This window comes from Cololabis saira, chromosome 20 (assembly GCF_033807715.1).
Source record: "Cololabis saira isolate AMF1-May2022 chromosome 20, fColSai1.1, whole genome shotgun sequence".
In the NCBI taxonomy this organism is placed as follows: domain Eukaryota; kingdom Metazoa; phylum Chordata; class Actinopteri; order Beloniformes; family Belonidae; genus Cololabis; species Cololabis saira.
Genome location: NC_084606.1, coordinates 23,438,467 through 23,459,152, shown reverse-complemented (window position 1 = coordinate 23,459,152; position 20,686 = coordinate 23,438,467). Strand labels below are relative to the sequence as shown.

Sequence of the window (20,686 nt, the reverse complement as noted above, 5' to 3'; positions counted from 1 at the left end):
AGCCCAAACGTGATGTAAAACCCACCGAAATAAGGAAAAAAACGCCCGAATCAGACATTCTCTATGTTAAAATTGTCAATTATTAAATGAATAATACATTTCAAGCTTCACAAACACCACTAAACAGCCTAAAAAAGTTCAGGCTCCAAACAAAGACTACAAATAAATTCAAATATCAGTGAGTTTATTGTGTAACTTTCTACTTTTCTCTGCCATAATGGAAACTTTTTTTGTTAATAATTTATCCTAAATATTTAGTAAAAACCAGGAAAAGCAGCCCAAATATATATTTTTCAGCCCAATTGGGCTGAAACTTGCCCAACCTGTCAACACAGATTTAGAACCTCAGGAGGAGGAGATTCTCCTCAAAACAATGAAATAAACTTTTTGAGATTTAAGACAAATTAAGACATTTTAAGGCCTTATTTTAGCAAAAATGGAATTTAAGACTTTTTAAGGACCCGCGGCCGCCCTGTTCTCTCTATATCGTTTATCTGTACAACTCCAGGTAAACGATTCGTCAGCGCTAGCGTTACTTTCTTCTGCTCAGCACCGCCCAATTGGTTGATCAGCTTCAGCACCACAACAACATCAAAGCAACTCTAGAGACAAATATCAACTTGTGCACTTGCAATGTTAAATGATTTGTCTTCGTCTCTTGGGTTACTTTAAGGAACAACATTTTTAGTCTCGTCAGAGGCCTAAAACAGCTCTTTATTTTGACGTAGCTCATTTTGTTGCAAACACAGTTGAACTCAAACCTGCTTCAACCGTCTAACCGTCTAATAAACAACAAGAAAAAACACCTATTTCCTGAGAAATGTTATCAGCTATGGCCCCTCTGCAGGTTCTTCAACCGCTCCTCTTCCTGCTCCCTGCAGCGCTTTCTACTTTCACCCTCCCGGTCATCCCTCGCTCCTTACCCTCCCTCTAACCTCGGTCTTGCTTTCTTACTCCCTGCCTCCATCGCTCTGTTGCATGTTCACTTTCTCTTTCCTGTCAAAGTTCATGCACTTCCTGTCGCCCTGCCAGAGAACCCCGTTGACACACACATACCAAAACAGAAACAACCAATCCTCCTGGCGTCGGCGGCCCGGTCGCAACCCCTGTGGGCCCACACACACACACACACACACACACACAGCTGACCCAGCCGTGGCCCAGTCAACACCTCCACCCATGTCGCTTTTGCTCAGACTGAGATTGGACACGCGGTTCCCTCGGCGGCCCGGCTGGAGTGAAGCCAGGAGCCGGAGGCCTCGTCGAACGCCGCCTGCCTCTCAGCACTCAGACCCCTCGCGGTTTCACCTCCCAGCCAAAAGGTAACGTTACAGGCCCGCGAGCGAGGCGGCCTTCAGACGACGCCGACGTCCTTTTGTAAAGTATTACACCTTTCAGGCATCGCAGGCTTCCAGTGGTTTCAATAATAACTGCAGCCAAGTGCAAAATGAGACGATCAAAATCATCTGGAGCGCTCCGACGCGGACCTCCTGGGTTCTGGTTGGAGGTGAGGAACGAAAACAGCTTCCAGCTCAGGAACCAGACCCAAATTACATGAAGCATCGCCCCTGCAGGACTTTAAAACTGGAAATGCACACGAGCAAATCAATAACAAGATCAATGACAGTGTTTAGTTGCTTTTTAGTGGAGATGCAGCTGCTGTTAATCTGTTAAAGCGTCACATTACCGACCTGTTGGCAGCGTATCAAGTTGAAATATATAAAGCTGCTATATTGAAGCTGAAAAATTTTAACCCAGTCTGGAATTGATAATAAATTGGGATGACTTCAGTATCGATAAATTCCCATCACCAGTTTTGTTCCAAACCAAACCACATGCCTAGAAATTAAGTACTTGTAACCCTAAAATAAGTGTGGATTGGGGGTCAACAAGAAGCTAAGTGGTTCAGGTTCGGGGTGATTAACGCACGCGGCCACCGCTGACGTTTTGTCATCGCTCCTACAAAAACTCCAGCGCATCTAAACGTTCCTCTCCAGTCGTAACCGGGCTTTGGTTTCAGGCCGAAGAGCCGTAAACACGAGCACGCAGGTGCATAAAGGTTGTTAATGTCATAAAACAAGCGGCAGACACGTTCGGCGAGAAAGCAGATGGGATTTTCTAACATGAAGTCATGTATTTAGATACTAGTGGATTTATTAGAGCGGGACAAGAAACAGACCTGGGAGGAAAACACAGCTAGCGCACCAACTCATCAAGTGGACAAATTAAAGTGTCAAAAGAATCCTGAACCTATAATCCAACACTCCTGGTGATGAGGGTTGAGCAGAGTTTAAGCGATCGGTGATTCGGTACCTTTGAGGTGCGGCTGCAGCGCTGAACAAGTCTGCTTGGTAAAGTATTTCAGATGTTTTGGTTTCGCCATATTTAGATAAAATAAAATCAACCCTAATTGTCCAAGATGTGCCCAGTCCCCTGCAAATCACCTACATATGTTTTGGAGTTGCCCATCTTTGGCTGGTTTTTGGAAATACATTTTTAACACACTGTCAGAAATAAGTAATATGCACATTGAACCAGACCCCATCATTGCATTTTTTGGGGTAGTTTCACACCACAACTCTCCAAGGCAAGTAAAGACATAATTGCCTTTGTTACTTTATTAGCAAGACGATTAATTTTACTTGGATGGAAATCTTCTGCAGCTCCTACTCATGTCTCTTGGATCAAATCTATCCAATCTATTTAAACTGTATGAAGTTGGAAAAAATAAGGTGCACAGACAAATTTGTATCGGCCCCTTTTTTCTCATATATTAATAGGCTTGATTTCCCTGCGGTTCCAGAGTAATGTTTTTTCTCCTGGTTGTGTGTCTTTTTTTCACCCTGCAGTATGGATGTGAAGATAAAACACAGTCTAGTTAGAAACATGAGGTGCATCTATATAGCCAATAGTCTGGTTATGAGGATTTCACTGTATTATCTGGTCGATCTGTACGTAACTTAGACAAAGCGTACTGTTGATGTGTTGTTTTTTGTCTGCGTTTCTTTATTTTAGGACTATCTTTGTTAATGTCCTTAACCTATGCATTATAATTCATAAGTGCATTTATACTGTTAATGTTTGTCGTGCCAAAAATTCAATAAAAAAAACTTTAAAAAAAACATTTCTACACAAGAGTTGTTGCTACTGGTTATAAACCTTTAATCAGCTGAGAGGACGCAACGCGTTAAAAGGATTAACGAAGAAACATTGATCAACACACATCGTTGAGTTAAGGTGAATCGGTGCTGAAGCTCAGCCGTTTCTGATCTCTGATCAGGATGAGAGAAGATTTATCTCCATTTGCTGCACAGTATTTACATTTTCAGGGATAAATCTAACGGCGTCGAGGTCTCCTCAGGTAAATGTGTCACATGCGACTCGCGGCACTGTTACTTTATTTAGCCAGCGTGCACCGGGACGGGCAGAGATTAGACATTTGGGCGGTGGACGGAAAAAAGGTCACAGCGTTTCCCCTCCGAGGAAGGAAACGGACAGAAGGGAAAGGAAAGGAGGATGAGCTCACCAGCACCGTGTAGATGTGCAGGCAGCGATACACGGGGGAGAAGTCCACCAAGTCCTGGGCTCCCGGGGTCTGCAGAGACAAAACAAGCCCTGAAGTCAGACGAGCTGCTTCTTCTGAGGGAACCGGACAAATAAAACCTGCAGTTAGTTAAAACAAAGCAAGTTCAAATTCAACTTCAACCTTGAACCATGAACATTACATTTTTTTTTTTTAAATGTTAGATATAAATATCTAAATCCAAATATCTTTTGGTCTCCGATAGGTTTTCACTTCTGTACAAACTACAAACACACACTAGAGTCCTTAAACTACAAGAGTAATCCAAGAGTTGTACCACCTTAAGACAGGACTGGAAGGACGGAGGACAAAAATGAGAGTAAAAGTACAGAAAAGATGGATGAATGTATACCAAAGAAAGGAAACTAAGAAGGCCGGGGCGAGAAGAAGCAGAAGAGTGATTAAAAGAGGAGAGATGAAAGAAAGGAACTCAGAAATCCTGAGAAAGGTCGAGCAGGAGATGAAAGGCAGCAGCGAGTAGCCGCCACCCGGGGACGGTCGTAAACGGAGGGCAGGGATGGCGTGAGGACACGGTGCGATGGTGGTTGGCATCTCTGCAGGCCGTTGGTGCCAAACCCGGTAACAACCCCGACCACCGCGGGGGTCAGGCCTTTGTTCCAGCCAAGGTCTTCCCGCCGAGGAGGCCAAGTCCAGTTGACAGGACGTGGACGGGCCGAGGGGACCGTGAGGCCGGGTGACAGCCAGGGTGACAAGTTCAGCCCCATTCTCCTCAACCTCATTGTACTTCGCTTTCCTCGAGTTTGGAACAACAAAGGCTGCAGAAAAGGGGGCTCTGATCCCGCGAGGGAGGACGCCGGGAGGTCAGTGTCAGAACGCCGTTTCCAGGTTCATCAGTTCAACTGTTGCTCCGAGGTTCGGCAGGTCGGTGGTGACCAACCAGGCCACGCACCGAGCCGGCGGGCCAACTGCGAGGAGATTTCTGCTTTAGTTTTAATTTTTCCTTCACCCAGCCAGCTTAAAAGAAATGAAGAATAGGGCTGTGGATCGATTCAAAAGTCAAGAATCAATTCCAATTCTTAAGATTCAGAATCGTTTTGATTTGATTCCAATATCGATTTGGGTTAGTGTTATTAAAAATGTTTTTGAGCTCTTGCATGAATTATATGACGTGTGCAAATGTAACCCCAAGACAGTATATGTGTTGGAAAAACAAATAAATAAATAGATTCTCATATTAATTCCTAAAAATCGATTTGCATGTCTAGAGATCGATTTTTTATTTTTTTTTTTCTCAGTACAATTACAACTTTTGGTATTTTTTTGTTTATGCCCGAAAAAGTTAAGTTTTATGGACACAAGCATAACTAGTGCCATGTTTTTGCCTTTAAATATGTTTAAATGTTTTTGAAACATTAAAGTTTTCAGTTATAATTGCATAAATTGTCTATATTTATTTGCTTTATATACTGTCTTGGGGTTACATCTGCATAAAATGCTAAAAACCAAATTCTCAAAAATGGGAAAAAAATAAAACCGATTTCATACGTCTCCGTTTGCTGCCCTGAATCTGTTTGGTAATTCTGCCCCTCAGATGTTTCTGAAAGCAGTTCTATCAGCATTCTGGGAGGTGATTGGTCCTTACAGCATCATTAGCTGCCAATACTTGCTGTTGAATCTCAATATAATACTAGTATTAATATGTTGTATAACTACAGTCATATCATTCATGCAACAGCTCAAAAAACAGTTTTAATAACACTAACCCAAATCAATATCGGAATAGAATCGAATCGAATCAAATCTTGATAATCGATTCTGAATCTTAAGAATCGGAAATCGAATCGATTCTTGACATTTGAATCGATCCCCAGCCCTAATATAAAGCAAAGAAATATAGACAATTTATGCAATTATAACTGAAAACTTTAATGTTTTCATACCTTTAAACGTATTTAAAGGCAAAAACATGGCCCTAGTTATGCTCATATTCCTTTTCTGGGCATAAACAAAAAAAATACCAAAAGTTAAAAAAAATAGATGTTTAGACATACTAATCGATTTTTAGGAATTAATATGAGAATCGATTTAGAATCAGAAAATCGATCTTTTCAGCACAGGCCTAACGAAGAAGGAAAAACAAGGCAGAGTGAAGGTTTTCGGAGCTACCGAGATGTGTGTCAGCAGATCAGCTCCTACACAAACCGCTGCAAAAAAACACTTTTATTGATTCAAATGGCAGAGCGAGCCGCTTCATCAGACGGTCTTCGTTGGCGTCGCGGAGCCAGCTCATCAAGCGCTGGAGGCTGCGGTCCATTCCAGTACAGATTGGTGTATAAACAAAATCACGGCATATTTCTTGAGAAACGGAGCTGGAGTCGGGGACGTGGAGGCTGGTTTACGTGGACTACGTGCCGCACCGGGGCTGAGATTCAGATGACATCACCCTCCGCATGACATCAGGCTGCTGGACGGCCGGGACGGGGCTCTCGCAGCCGAGGTGGGATGGAAACGGAGAGGTGAACGGAAAGTTAGAGATGAGAAGACAGGCGAGGAACTGTGGGTGCGAAGGAGCGGGAGGGAAGAGAGGAAAGAGGGTGAAAACTACAAGGGAGTGAAAGTGAGTCCACAAGGCTCAAAGACCAAACAATTATCCCACACTTTGACCCGATTTAACGGGTTTTATGCACTGATCCTTCATTAAATGTGACCCCATTACCTAATTCACAGCAACAGACTAACTTCCAGTGTTGATAACGCGTACTGAGACACGGGAACCCGGCCAGCTGAGCCATGACTTCCAGAAACACACTTGTGCCCACTTGCCAGAGTATTAAACTGTCTTCATCCATCGTCTACCTGTGGACTGATGGATGACTGAACGGTTCGTGCAGCTTTTCAGGCTCCTGCAGCTCGACGTCTCGGGATCATGTGTCTCCGAAGAGCTCGGTTTTACGAGGTACGGTTCACAGCCAATGCTTCTTATGGGAGTCCAACTTCAAAATGTCAATAAAAGTTGCTCCGAATCATATTTCAGCCTCACTTCATTTACTGGACTCCGACTCCGGTTCGCTTTTGCTCTGTTTCCAAGGAGATCGTGTTACTCCTCGTCCCTGTTTGGGTTTGTTGAGAGGTTTGTGTGTGTGTGTGTGTGTGTGTGTGTGTGGTGAGGTTCTCACTTCATCATCCTCCTCTTCGTCCTCCACATCCAGGATGCCGGAGTCCTGTTCCGACACGGGGCTGCCGTCCTGTCCGTCTCTGTCCGTCCCGGCTGCCACCATCATCATCATCATCATGGCCTCCTTTCTGCTGCGCCGACCGATCAGGGCCCGGGGCTGCAGGGAGACGGCGCTGTCCAACGAGCGCTGGAGCTGGGCCTGAACAGAAATGCACATCAGACGGCCACAGGGGTCAAAATCAAACCATGCAACCGCGTCTTTAATTTTTTTCCCCCTTTGGTCTGCATTGTTTGCGTCTATTCCAGTTATTTCCTACATTTCCCAGAACCCCTTTCAAGTCCCACTGAAGAAGAAGAGGAGGAGGAACCGTTGGCTCCACTTCAGAGGGAACCCGTGGAAGCTCTTTGATTCTGAGGGTCTGACACCAAAACCAGATGTGGACTGATAAGGCTGATAAACAGTCTGCGTCGAGACTCCAGTGGAGCTGTCCCACATGTGGCCCCCGCTACACTTCCACGGCCCCGGCGGAGGAGGAAAGAAAACCACCCTGATCCAGAAACACAACCAGCGCTCAGACGCGTCTCAGGGGAAAACAACGTGCTAATCCTCCCCGGCGAGGGAGCAGCGTTCCCCTTTCTGCTTACAATCTGCAGATGGCGTTAAAGAGGTCGATGGCCGAGACCTTTGACCTCCTCGCGCCACCCTTCGTCTACAGAAAACATTAAGGTACTAATAAACAGAAAGAATGAAGAGTCCATAAAACTAAGCATCTAAAATTAGAGTTAAAAAGCAACAAATATGTTAAATATGTACTTTAGCTTGCCAAAAGGGCAGAAAACAAAGATTTTTTTTTCCACTTGTTTGGTTAAATCGACGTTAATCTAGGTCAACGAAGCCTCCCACAAGACCAATTTAAGGAAAACAGACGAGCCAGATAGAGAAGGAAACGGTGACAAAGCACACGTGGAAAGATTCTCCGCAGAACAATGAAATATTTGGTGGAAACTCTGCCGTGTGTCCGTGTCACTATTTGGGGAGTATTATGGGAAATGAAACATTCGACTCCCTCTGCGGCCGTCTTGGATTAGGAGTCCTAAAAATACGGAAAACAGGAAGTTTTGGCCACTTGTATCCAAAACAAAGCGCAAACAGGCCTGTTGACGATGCGGAAGGCCGAGCGAGTCTTCATCTTCTACCGCTGCATATTAAAACGAAATCGCAGTTTTTCTCTTCAAATCTAACAGTTTTTTTGTGTTTTTTTTTTTTTTTTTTTAAAGAAAGAAAGAAAAATAGCCAAGAAAAACAAAAATTCGCCATCAACTTTCCGAACTGCGCCCACATGGTTTATTTTTTCCGTGGAAAAACCCCGCCGTGGAGGGGAAAACCTGAGCCCGGACCATCTTTCCCCCCGGCCCGAGACCCGCCCCTGGTCCATTCGGTGTATGCGATTGCTTCCTTTTCTCGCCGGCGCCAGCACGTAGGCTACCAGTCTGAGCAAGAAAACCCGGCGAACGGGACGTCAAGAAGCACGTCAGGGCATCGGAGCGCCCCGATTTGAGTCATTAATGGCGGAGGATAATGAGAAAAACAGGTGTGCAGGCAGAAACCCGGAAGAGCACGATATCAGCGCTGCCGCAGGAATACAATGCCATCTTTGATCTGATGCCCACATGCATGCTCTCGCACAATAAGACGCCAAATGAGTCATGAGGCATGAGACAAAATAAGTGGAAATTCTCGGAAAGTTGGGGGAAAGAAAGTGACCACATGAATGCGCCGAGCGGCACACTCCCCTCCAGAAGACAAACCGATAAGTGCTCCTCGAGTCGTCCTCCTGCAACTGTTTTTATTGCATTTGACCACCGCCACCACAGCCACTCGGCCATCAAAGTGGAATTCAAGAGCTTTCACAAAAATGGTGCTACAAAAAGTACAAAAAGTACTTGGATGATTGGTTCATTTATAAATAGGTACCAATATGAAGTCCAAAGAGATGTCAAAAGTGTTGCTTCCACTGCTCAACATCTGATTGGTCAATGACCATCCCTAACATCTACCGTCATGCATGCAGAGGGACTCAGAAACAACTGCAGCCATGCACACAATTTATGACGCTACGAATCCTTCAAACCAAATCTTACTTTGAAGTACTCACCTTTTCATTCACACTGAAGCTGGATGTTTCAAGGGCACCTAAAGGCAAGTTTTGATGAAATTTCCTGTTGTTGATGGCATTTTGTAAGCAAGAATCAGCACTAATAAGACAGCGTTTCGCAATGAAGCGACGACGCAACGGCAAATGGAGTCTTTCTGATGGCAAGAAAATGAAATATTCTAATCCCACCCAATCAGAGCAGCTTTCCAGTTACTAAAGACAAAACTGAGGGCAGAAAAAACCCCCAGCAAGCAGCAACTGTGTGGTGAACATCTCCAGGACACCTCAAGCCACTGCCTGTGACAGGTTTTGGACATGGTTATGTCAACGATCCCTGAAACTGGAGGTATTTGTGTTTTTCTTTAAAATCGCATCTTAATCAAAGTGAACAAAAGTCTCATTTCGACTCCTTCAATCCTTCACATGCATCATTTCTTTCTTTCCCCATGCAAATGAGCATTACTTGAGCTGAAGAGGCCCAAAGGCAGCGTTTAAGCAGAGGTATGCGACTGCAGGGCTACGGTCGCAAACGTCACCGTCTACGTCAAAAATAGAGACGGGGAGAGAAAAATCCACTTGATTTAATTTGGTTCCTGCTTTGCTCCGAGGCTGCATTTGTGTGTTGAGCTATCTCCTGGCACATGCGCTCCGAGCAACCACTCGCTCTTACACATGGCACAATGACGGCTTCTGCTGCTGACCGAATCCCTTTGTTGCACCTTACTTCAGAGAGGGCGGCGCTGCGGTGCTCCAAGCACAAGTATGGGGACGTGCGTCGTCTCATGCGTACGAACCCCCCCGTGAGAAACCTGGGAACGCTGACTGGGAATACTTTGGAAAGGAGAGCTGAGACCAGAGAAAGGTGGTGGACGAGAGGTAATTGTAATTAATTTATTTCAAAACAGGGAGAGTGCACGCTGGCCATGGTTACATGATGTTTTGTAATTCGGCTTCGTTTGATCGGCTTCGTCCAATAGAGGGTATGCATTGACGTCACATTCCCACTGGACCCCCCCCCCCCCCCCCCCGCTTACTTGCACTGAGTGGCAAAAATGGCTGCAACTAGTGGAGAAGACGGGATAACAGCCGATTATCGGCTTAAATTAAAGGCAGTTGGACTTGACAGTGACCCGTACAGTTACCAGAAGAACCAGTGGTCCATGGACATTAATATTTGGCCATGAATCCAGTTTCCTGATATTTATATGTACTTCATTTTCTACACCGGGGAAATACACGAAGCAAAGCTTGAAGGCTTACAAAAGTCTTGACGCTTGGTCCTACTTCAAGGCAGGATTTGTTGTAGAAATTAAAGTAATGAGGACGCCAAACTTTATGATTTGACCATTTAACGTTAGCTACCCAAAAATCCAACCTTACATTACAACATGATACAAGATGGGAACCGCAAATCCACGTTTCGGTGCCTGGAATCCAGTTGTTTCTGCCAATTGCAGAGACCCATTTGTCTCTCTTAAGCTTATTTTTCGGCAATCTGTAAAACGATAACTCTGATTTCTTGCTAAATCTACGAGTACAGTCGATCGCACAACAGCTCTTTCCCATTTTAGATGTTTTCCAGTTGCTCAAACTGAAAGTTTACGCTGCCACTCAGTCTTTCTGCCACTCAGTCTTTCTGCCACTCAGTCTTTCTGCCACTCAGTATATTCTGTAACCCACTGTGAAGTCGCATCTGACGTCATGAACATTCCCTCTATTCCGCTTAAGGTCTGGGGGTTGGGAAGGGTTCTGAGCGGATAGGGGGGCGGATTTCTTTACGTATTTACGTCTACCGGAAGAAAACAAACTTACTCGATTAGCAACAACATGGAGGACCACATTATTAGCATCCTTTTTGGATTTGTTTTGATTTTATTTTTGAAGCAGCAGCACGACAACATCATGTCGATGACTTTCTTTCGTGTGCTGAGCAGGAGGGAGATAGAAGACCGTGCTTTGGCACGACCACCGTTTACTGCCAGCAGCCATCTTGAAACTTTGTTTCGAAAACAAGCCCAGCGCGGAATATAAGCGTCATCGCGAAAGACGGGCAAGGGAATGAGCAGCACAGAAAGATCGGAATTAATTTAAAGCAGAATGAGTGTATACATGATCGTGGAATTATTCTATTCGGATTTAAAAAATCGGAATAAACCAGCCACTTACTTCAGAATTAAGTTTAATTCGGAATGGGCATTTTCATTCGGAATTAGGTAATTTTTACTCATTTTAAATCTGATTTAATTTTAATTCTGAATTAAACTTCCCATGTAAACGCACTGAATAAGACATTAATCTTGTTGAAGAGAATATGCTTTGTGCCAGGTTGTAGCAACTTGCTATTTTCCACCTGTAGTCCCTGGGCAGGTTGATGGAATACTACATAAAAATGAGTATAGAAAAAGAAAAAATAAGTAAAAGAGCAGAACAAAGCAAAGAGACTATAGATAAAATAGATAAATAGAAACATGGAAGCAGATTCAACAGAGCATGGGATCTGTCAGATGTTGGCACCTAAGATTTATAGCTAGACTGCCCCCCCAACACAACACACTTCATAAATGTACACACACTTGTCTTGACAGTAACCATCGCTTGGCAAGATGTGAGAAGGTGTGGGGACTTGTACATGAAATAATGTCTGTGGGCAGAGTTTTCCATTGAGTCATTGCAATACAGGAGAATGAGGACTTCCCAAATGCAGCTTTGCGTTAGGTGAAGGTGAAGGGAAGATGGACACGGCTGGAGGTCGGAGGGAAACGATGCTAGACTTGGTCACGAGGCGGTCCTGAGAGGAGCATGTGCTGCTTCAGCTTCTCTGAGAAACCTCTCTGAGTATTTGCAGCCAGTTCAAACACTCAAGACGATGGAAACTGGAAGTCAATTAATCCCAGTAACAGAACAAAGCTGCAACCATCTCGGTTCAGGTTGATTGTTTCTCTTGTGGTATTTTCTGTGAAGGAAATCAACGTGACAGCGCCAAGGTTTTGCTGTTTTATTTTATTTTAAGTATGAGAAACCTGAACAACATATAAACATTGCTTGTCGATTCAACAGTTTACCACAACCACTTGCAATCAGCTTCATAAATATTATGACGATGAAAAGGAGCCAATGGCGTTGCTTTGGCGGCGTTCTCTGTTATCTATTCTGATCCAGGTTTTAGTGCACCTCTCTGGACCTGCCGGCTACGTCGCAAACACGTCGTTCTTGATGTTATTGTTTCAATAAATGACAACCAACTTGATTGGAGCCACCTTTTTTAAGGTGGAACGGGCCTCCTTAAGGCTGCGTGATGATGAACGAGGCTCTGCAGAGAAGCACGTCCTGGTGTTTTATACATGTTGATATCTTCACAGGTGTGGGGTTTTTTAACTGCAGCTTTTTACTCTGGTCCCTGCCTAACGGTTATGCAGATTTAAGATGTTTTTGTGCAGGAATATAGTTGAAAATGTTATTTTATGTTCCACCCAACTGCTTAAGCAGGTATACAGCTGCCAGGTATAAACTGTCAGGTATAAACCTACCAGGTATAAAACTGCCAGGTATAAAACTACCAAATATAAATTGCCAGGTATAAACTACCAGGTACACAAGCCCGACGGCTCTCGGGAACCATCATGGATTGTTGGAGCCTCAACTTCTTGCTTCCCAAGTGTCATGATGAACCTCCACCAACTTTCCAAAGATCACCGTTATTTATATACGCAAATGTTCCAACTGGACTCTCTTTGACCCCGTCCACACGTAGCCGGGTATTTTTAAAAACGAATATTTCCCTCCTCCGTTTATAAAAAAATTTGCATCCACACGTAACCGAAGATCTGCGTTTTCGACCACTTCATAAGCATTCTAACCTGTAGATCATCTGCAGCTCCCGGGGAAGCTGCACCTCCGCGGCTCTGCGGGCTCTGCGTCTCTGCGGGCTCTGCGGAGCCGCGGGCCCTACATCTAGGGTGCGCGTCGCTGCGTACCCTACGGTGTAGGGTACGGCGGAGCCTCTGTGTCGGTGTAACGCAGTAAGTGGTGGTCAAGAGCAGAGACCATTTATTTAATAAATAGCTTGGAGAACAGATGCTGGATCATCTGTAGTAAACAAAAGGCGCACGTCAGAGCAGATTTGTTGTTGTTTTGGCGCATAATGTGACGTTTGAAAACGCAAAACTCCGGTTGTGTGTGTCCACACGCATCTACATAAACGGAGTTTTCAAAAATCTTCACTTTGCCCGGAGTTTTTTTAAACCTTCGTTTATTTGCGTTTTAGTGTGGATGACAGGTCAAAACGGAGGAAAATATCTCCGGTTTAGCAGATATCCGCAGATATCCGGCTACGTGTGGACGGGGTCTTTATTTTCCAAGTTTGTAAGAATGATCAAACAGATAAAAACCTCATTGATAAGGCCGCTGCCAGCAGCTCATGGACCCCAACAACCCCTCCTGCCTCGGCACTTGCTCTGACAGGGCCGTCTGGGCCGACCCGGGAATCTCCGGGGGGATCATTCCTCCCGGCTGGCTCGTAATCGCATCAGCTTCCTCCCCGGGTGCAGAGAGAAGCGGTAGCTGGGGAGAGGGAGGTCTGGGGATCTCTGCTCCAGCTGTTGAACCCCTGACCTGAGTCCTGGATAAGCAGTTAAAACTGAAATAAAATATAAAGAAATAGATGGACAGACCCTGGGGGAAAAACGCCTCTTCTTGGGACAGCTTTGTGTTAAAAAGTGGGATTTCTGCAGAAATATTCGATAAAAGGGGGGTTTCATTAGCAGAAAAAGGAACATTTGGTGTTGATCCCAACATCGCAAACCCGTCCAGGCTTCTCTCAGCGCACAGCTGTCTTCACTAAAATACATAAATCTATTTGGCGCTCCGTCTTCCAACGCCTCCTGATCAGGATCAGGGGCGAGAGCTTGAGCGGGACGTCCCTGGGACGGGTCGCCGCCTGGCAGCCGGACCCTGCGCCAGGAACGCAGGCACGGGCTATTCTGGTCCACCGACCCGGCAAACAACCCCCCGCCACCCTCACGGCGCGCACACGCGCACGTGTGTGTTCAGTAACTAGATACAGGTAATCAATCTTCCTCCACTTCACGGGCCGGGCAATCTGGTTCCTATTAGTGCGCACGAGTGTGTAGCCGCTGAGCGCACGGCGGACGCTCTGGACTCGCCCCGCGCCGCGAGAAAGGAGAGGGAATGGAAAGAAGAGGACAGGCCTTAGGATGGGGGACGTGGTGAGGAAGAGGAGGAGGAAACGATAAACCACCAGTAAAGAAATGAGAAGTAGATTTAAATTTCTTCCTTTTACAGTTTTTAAAACCTTCCCGACTGCATCTTCTCCTCTGGCGCTTTTCCACTAGTACCTACTCAGCGCGACTCGACTTGCCACGCCTCGTTTCTTTTCAATACCCAGATCAGAAGTAGGAGGTTGGAGTGAAGCTGCTGTGAAGTATTAGATTGTGTGATCTAAACGAAGAAGACAACAACACTAAAGATGTAGAACCTGGAGGAGATGATAGGTGTCAGAGGAGATGACAGGTGAGTCTCTAACAGCTGGTCAGTCCCCCTGTAGATGGACGTTACCACAGGGGGCGGGTGTGGGGGGGTCACTGCGCCCAGGCAGAAGCACTTCACCAAAGGGACCACATGGTTCTTTATATCCTTCTTCTTATGGCACTTTTCCACTAGAACCTACTCAGCCCGGTTCGATTCCACTCGGTTTGGTTCTTTCCCACTAGGGGTCTAATGTGCTGAGTCAGATACTTTTCTGTTTCTACTCTGCTGAGGTTCTAAGCGGCTGAGTCGGCTGTATCTGACATCATCACACTACAGGCCACCGATTGGTCGGGGGGTTGGAGTCAGATGTCTGAGTCAGGATGTGACATCAGTGAAAGAGCGACTCTGACGGCGGATTCTTGTTCATTTTATTCGACAGGGAACGGCAGCAAAAGTCTGTTCTGATCCAACTCTGAGGTGCAGATGTTCATAAACCTGGTGGCTGAGGAGAGAATTAAAAAGGGATGTAGACGGGCGATAAGGAACGACCAGATCTACCAGGAGTTCTGTCTCTTCATAGCTGCTCGCGGCTCCAGCTGACTTTTCAGCAGGGCCGAGACAAACGAGAAATTAAAAAGCGTCGCCGATTGAAGCTTCTCTCACTATAATTTTTTTATTTTATATCGAACACAAGCCACAGACCCAGCAGCACATCTATCATCTCCTCCAGGTTCTACATCTTTAGTGTTGTTCTTCGTTTAGATCACACAATCAAATACATCACAGCAGCTTCACTCCAACCTCCTACTTCTGCTCCAGGTGCTGAATTGTAGTGGAAAAGAAACCAAGCTGAGCTGAGATGAGTAGAGCCGAGTAGGTGCTAGTGGAAAAGCGCCATAAGTCTATACCAGAGGTAGTGAACCGAGCACTTACTCCACACCTCTTCAACCTCCCGGCATGAATCTGTCCAACGGTCCAACCGCTGGTCCGACTCAGACCACTTTCACACAGCGATCAGGCTTTAAAGAAGCGGCACGTTTCATTTGACCTTCCAACCTCGAGAGGAATTGTGGACAGCTCTGGGTCTAGTGTCTGGAAGTGGACAGGGACGCCTTCCCAGGGTTCTTCTCTGTGTACAGAGGTTTGGGTGGCAAAGCTGACGCAACCCGGGAACCTTGTGTGAAAGCAGCATTAAAACCACACATTCAGACTCATTGGTGCTCATCAGGGAACTTCAGAGCATCAACAGACTTTAAAAGGAGTGTATCGTATCAGGGAGGGTCTCCCGGATCAATCAGCACCACCGAGGTCCTGCTGGTCATAAATCACATGAACCAGGAACCTTTACGTTATTCAACGTAAACGCAGCTCCCAGAGGTAAGCCCCGGGTTCGGGCCGCGGTGCAGAGCTGCAACGATGAAAGTACCAGCGAGGAAGAAGCCACATCAAACCCCGGTTCAGCAAACTGGATCCAAACCATGTTCCGAGGTTTTGAAGTCAGATCTGATCAGATTTCTCTTCTGCTCGTTTCTTCTCATCTAAATCACTTAACTCTTCCCCCCGTTTCTCTTCCACACCCTCCCTTCAGTCCTTTCTCCTCCTCTCCTCCTCCTCTCATCCTTCTTCCTCCATGGGCATGTGGCAGCAGACAATAGCTCCATTGTAAAGCGTTCCCCCTCTTCCATCTCCTCCTTCTCCACCTCTTCTTTTTCCTCCCTCCAAAAAATCTATTTATTTTCACATCTCTGGTCGAGGGAGTTGCAACAACGGCGAGAGAGTTGGAGCTAATTTAGAACAGAGCACAGCAGAGAGACACGCTGTCTGAGAGGAAGGGATGAGGACGCAGGAAAAACAGGGAGGGAAGAGGAAGAAAAATAAGACAGGAGGACGAGAGAGAACGTTAAAAAAGAGAACACACACCTTTTTCCGACAGAACATTTGATACGGCGACAAACCCCCGGTTTGGGTATCGGGGCTGCTGGACCGCTGGGGTTTCCATAATCTCCCTTGTAATTAGCGGTTAGGGGAGTTAGCGGTTAGCTTCTTCAGTGACTGCAAGTGGATTTTCTACGCCAGTGACTCACAAATTGTGGTCCAGGAACCCCCATCCAAAGGTCAAACGTGGGTTGTTAGCATGCACATGTGACACAATGGTCCAATTGTGCTGCATAAAAGGAGACATTCAGAGAGATTTCTGTTAATTTTCTGTATTTACACAGATGTTTCAGCCTGGAATTGGGTGAGAAAACAAAGATGAAACGATATGAAGCTGGAGTTTAGATGATGAAGAGTATGAAATCTGCCACAGATGGTCCGGTAGGCAGCAGACATAATTCACATTGTTTTCATAGTCAGACCAGTCGGACTGGTGATGCATCTGGACGCAGCCAGAGGGACCACAAACATGATCCTCTAGCGACATCTAGAGGACCCTTGAAACCATCGCCTGATAAATCCTTCAAAAACTTAACATAGTATCCCATTAGCAAGAGTACTCAGTAATCTTAATTAATCTTTTATTTCCCACAGAAATGTAAGGCCAGGAAAACATCTGGAGGATGGCATCCAGTGATGAACCGTCATCCCGCAGAAATCCAGCGAGGAAGAATAGGGGATGGAAAGAGACCAGGGTCCACCACACCAGCCCATAATAACCTAATCCAGCCCGTAACAGCAGCAGTTAAGGTGCTTGAAACGCCAGGAGCCAGGGATTTTGATAAACTGGTGACGACCAACCGACGGACATTGTGGAGGCCGACGAACCTCAGAAGAAAGCAGTATGACAGATGTGGCAACCCCCAAGCCTCAGCAATACCTAGAAGGAACAGGAGAACCTGCAGCGGTACAAAGGGCCGAAGGAAGAGATGGAAAAGAGGATTCTGAGTCGGCTGCATCTGACGTCATCACACTACAGGCCACCGATTGGTCGGGGGGTTGGAGTCAGACGTCTGAGTCAGGATGTGACATCAGTGAAAGAGCGACTCTGGCGGCTTCTTGTTCACTTTATTCGACCAGCAATGGCAGCATAAGTCTGTTTCATGATCCAACTCTGAGGTGCAGATGTTCATAAACCTGGTGGCTGAGGAGAGAATTAAAAAAGGGATCTAGACGGGCGATAAGGAACGACCAGATCCACCAGGAGCTCTGTCACTTCATAGCTGCTCGCGGCTCCAGCTAACTTTTCAGCAGCGCCGAGACAAACTAAAAAAATTAAAAAGCGTCGCCGCTTGAAGCTTCTCTCACTCTCATTTTTTAACTTGATATCAAAACACAAGCAACAGACCCAGCAGCACATCTATCATCTCCTCCAGGTTCTACATCTTTAGTGTTGTTGTCTTCTTCGTTTAGATACACAATCAAATACGTCACAGAAGCTTCGCTCCAACGCTCCTACTTCTGCTCCAGGTGCTGAATTGTTATGGAAAAGAAACCAGGCCGAGTTGAGATGAGTAGAGCCGAGTAGGTGCTAGTGGAAAAGTGCCATTAAAGGACTGTTGCGTCAACATGTGAATAAGGACATTGCAGAGATGTTCGGACTGCTTGGGCGGGTTTGGTGGATCCTCGGAGAAGAGAGCTGCCTTTACCTTATTCTGAAAGACTGAGCTTGAGGACAAAGATGGTAACAATCAAGACATGACAGCTCGGTGGGCTGAGCGGCACCATATTCAGAGGCTGATGCTCTCATGCAGGCGCCACAGGTTCCAAGCCCTGCCTGTCACTCTTTACTGCGTCCTCTCTCTCTGACCATTTCCTGTCAGGCCCCTTTCAGAATAAAAGCCCAAAAGAGCCATAAAACCTTAATACACCTTGATACAAACATCTTAGTGTGACAATTACCTGTCCAGTAAAGGTCACGACCACGTCAGCTCTGGAAACGGCACATCTGAATCATACCAAGGATCTCTTTAAGCCCGTTTCTGTCTAATTAAGACCATTAGTTTCAGCGTTGGCTCAAGTCTGCTAAATAACTGAGGAAAAATAAACAGAAAACGGCCGTGTTTTAGTTTCTGCCTTCAGGAGGAATTACAGCAAGCAGCCTGACAAAGGTCTCACTGTGCACGTTGTGTAAAAAGGAAAATATTCTGTATTCCCTCAGATTTAAGAGAGTGGAACCTTGTCAACAAAAGAAAATCGGGTTATTTTCTGTGACCGCGAGGCTAATGTGATGATTCACTAGTTGCTCGGAGTCCAAATCTGAAAGTATTAACAAAAGAGGTTGTGACTGAATTAGGAAAAAAAGAAAGAACAAGCGTGGAACCTTTTTTTTTTTGTTTTGGTCTCCATCCACTCATCCGTCTGCTCCTTGCTTATTCACAGCGCTCTCCTTCGTCCAAGCCCCCTCCCAAAAAAAACTGATTAAAAAGAAAAAAGTGGATGCAGACAAATAAACAAAGCTTGTTTGGAGCAGCGCACATCCTCGGAGAACTCGGAGAACACGGCGAACGCAGAAACAGACGCGGCGGAGCTGGAAAATGCCGAGGAAGTTTTCGCATGTGCGCCTTCGTTGACAAGCCGCAGCGTCTCCTGGAGCGGCGAGATACTTGTTTACTGGCAGCGGAACCACAGAGCGGCACACACACACACACACACACACACACACGCACACACACACACACACACACACGCACACGCAGGCTGCTTCTGATTAACAGACAGATCATGATGAGGAACAACAACCCACTGTGGCACGGAGTCAGATAAACAGGCCATTAACACTCGGCAGCCCATAATAACACCGGAGGGGTGAAGAGGTCGGCGCAGGTCGGTGCCACGAGCCGGCCGACCCGCACCGGGAACCTCGTCTCCTGCCCCGACATTCAACTGCTCTTTTATATTAAACACCTAAAGGTCTGCTGGAAAATGAACTGCTCTAAATACTGAAACGATGATGCTGTAATTTTGTGGATCAAATGTTTGCAGCGATGGTGTTGCGACCGTTGTCCGTAGCTAGTGTTGTTTTTGTCAGCCTGTTTCAATTTTAGTTTTAGTCTAGTCTTTGGGTCAAGCTATCATTTTAGTTTTTATTAGTTCTCGTCATGTTCATTCTCCTTTTAGTCGTGTCAAGTTTCAATCGACTAAAAGTCTGAGCATTTTAGTCTTATTTTAGTCAGAATTGTCCAGGACCATTTTAGTCTAGTTTTAGTCAAAGATTGTATTTAGCCAAACCCATTTTACAATTCAAACAAGGTTATTTTATTATTATATTATTGTTACCTTATAGACTCAAGAATACATTCACTCCAGATACAGAAGACTCTAATTTGAGTTTACAACATATTTATTTTTCAACATTTCTCCCCATCTTTCTCTTTTTCACGACACATTGGGTTTTATTTTCCACGTCTGTGTAGGAAAGTGTATCCAAAGATGGTCTCTTCTTCTTCTCCAGCCCCAGAGAAGATCCCCGCGTTTCTCTATGTAACTTTGTTTTTAATTGACGTGAACCTAGAGCTCTGCGTTAACGGCATCAGCCTCTAACCTGCAGCTGCATCTTCTGGATCTGATTCCCCGCTGCAGCGACTGGGATTGAGGAAACTACTGAAAACATGGACATTAAGGATCTTTGGTAGAACATTTTGTCTCGTTTTGGTCAACGAAGAATGAAGACACATTTTAGCGAGTAGAGTTTTTATTTTGTAATCTACATTTTAGTCTTGTTTTTATTCATCTATGATATTGCATTATATATTTAATTATCGTTATCATCACATGACCAGCATTTTCGTTGCATCTGGTCTCGTTTTCCTCACGTGATAAAGGCTCGTTGATGAAGATATTTACCGGTAGTCATAATTTTCGTTGACGAAAGCAACTTTATCACAGGTAGATATTTCTGGGCCGGATCGTTGACACGTTTCTCCGTTACCAGGAATGGCGCTGCAATAGTTGCCTTCAGGAAACTTTATAGGGAGGGGGGGCTTCTAAATTACATCCAGCACTTTCATGTGAACACAACTCATTAAATCCTACTGGACCAGAACCATTTTACAATAGACGGGCCGACGAGACGGATCAGGTCATGTTGGCATATTATTGAGGCCCCGTGGCCCGTTTTTTTTTTTATCTCAATCGCTACGGCCGCTAGAGTACAGGCAACCCGAGAACGGCAAAGCATCGCGTGAGGGCGCTGGGGGTTAACGGACCTGGGCGTGTCCGGTCTTACCTCAGAAATTGAAGAGAAGAAGAAGAGTAGACGGATCAACAAGGTTCAAGAAGAGGTATAGTAGACTTTTAACGGGAAACGGATGAGGTGCTTGTGGGATGGAAAAATAGAGTTCGGGGGATTTTGTTGCGGCGCTACAAAGACCTGGACAACCGCGATGA

The 20,686-nt window shown here is 45.6% G+C and overlaps 1 protein-coding gene across 3 annotated transcripts in view; it reads right to left on the bottom strand.

Annotated features, from left to right (window-relative positions):
- The window catches only part of exoc6b (exocyst complex component 6B), a 142,360-nt gene that overhangs the window by 95,745 nt on the left and 25,929 nt on the right, over positions 1-20,686 (bottom strand). For all 3 annotated transcript variants that reach the window (XM_061710438.1, XM_061710435.1, XM_061710437.1), the window contains exons 7-8: positions 6,721-6,918; positions 3,527-3,595 (exon numbers count right to left, since the gene is read on the bottom strand). In XM_061710438.1, coding sequence (XP_061566422.1) covers positions 3,527-3,595; positions 6,721-6,918 — 267 coding nt within the window. The remainder of the gene's footprint in view (positions 1-3,526; positions 3,596-6,720; positions 6,919-20,686) is intronic.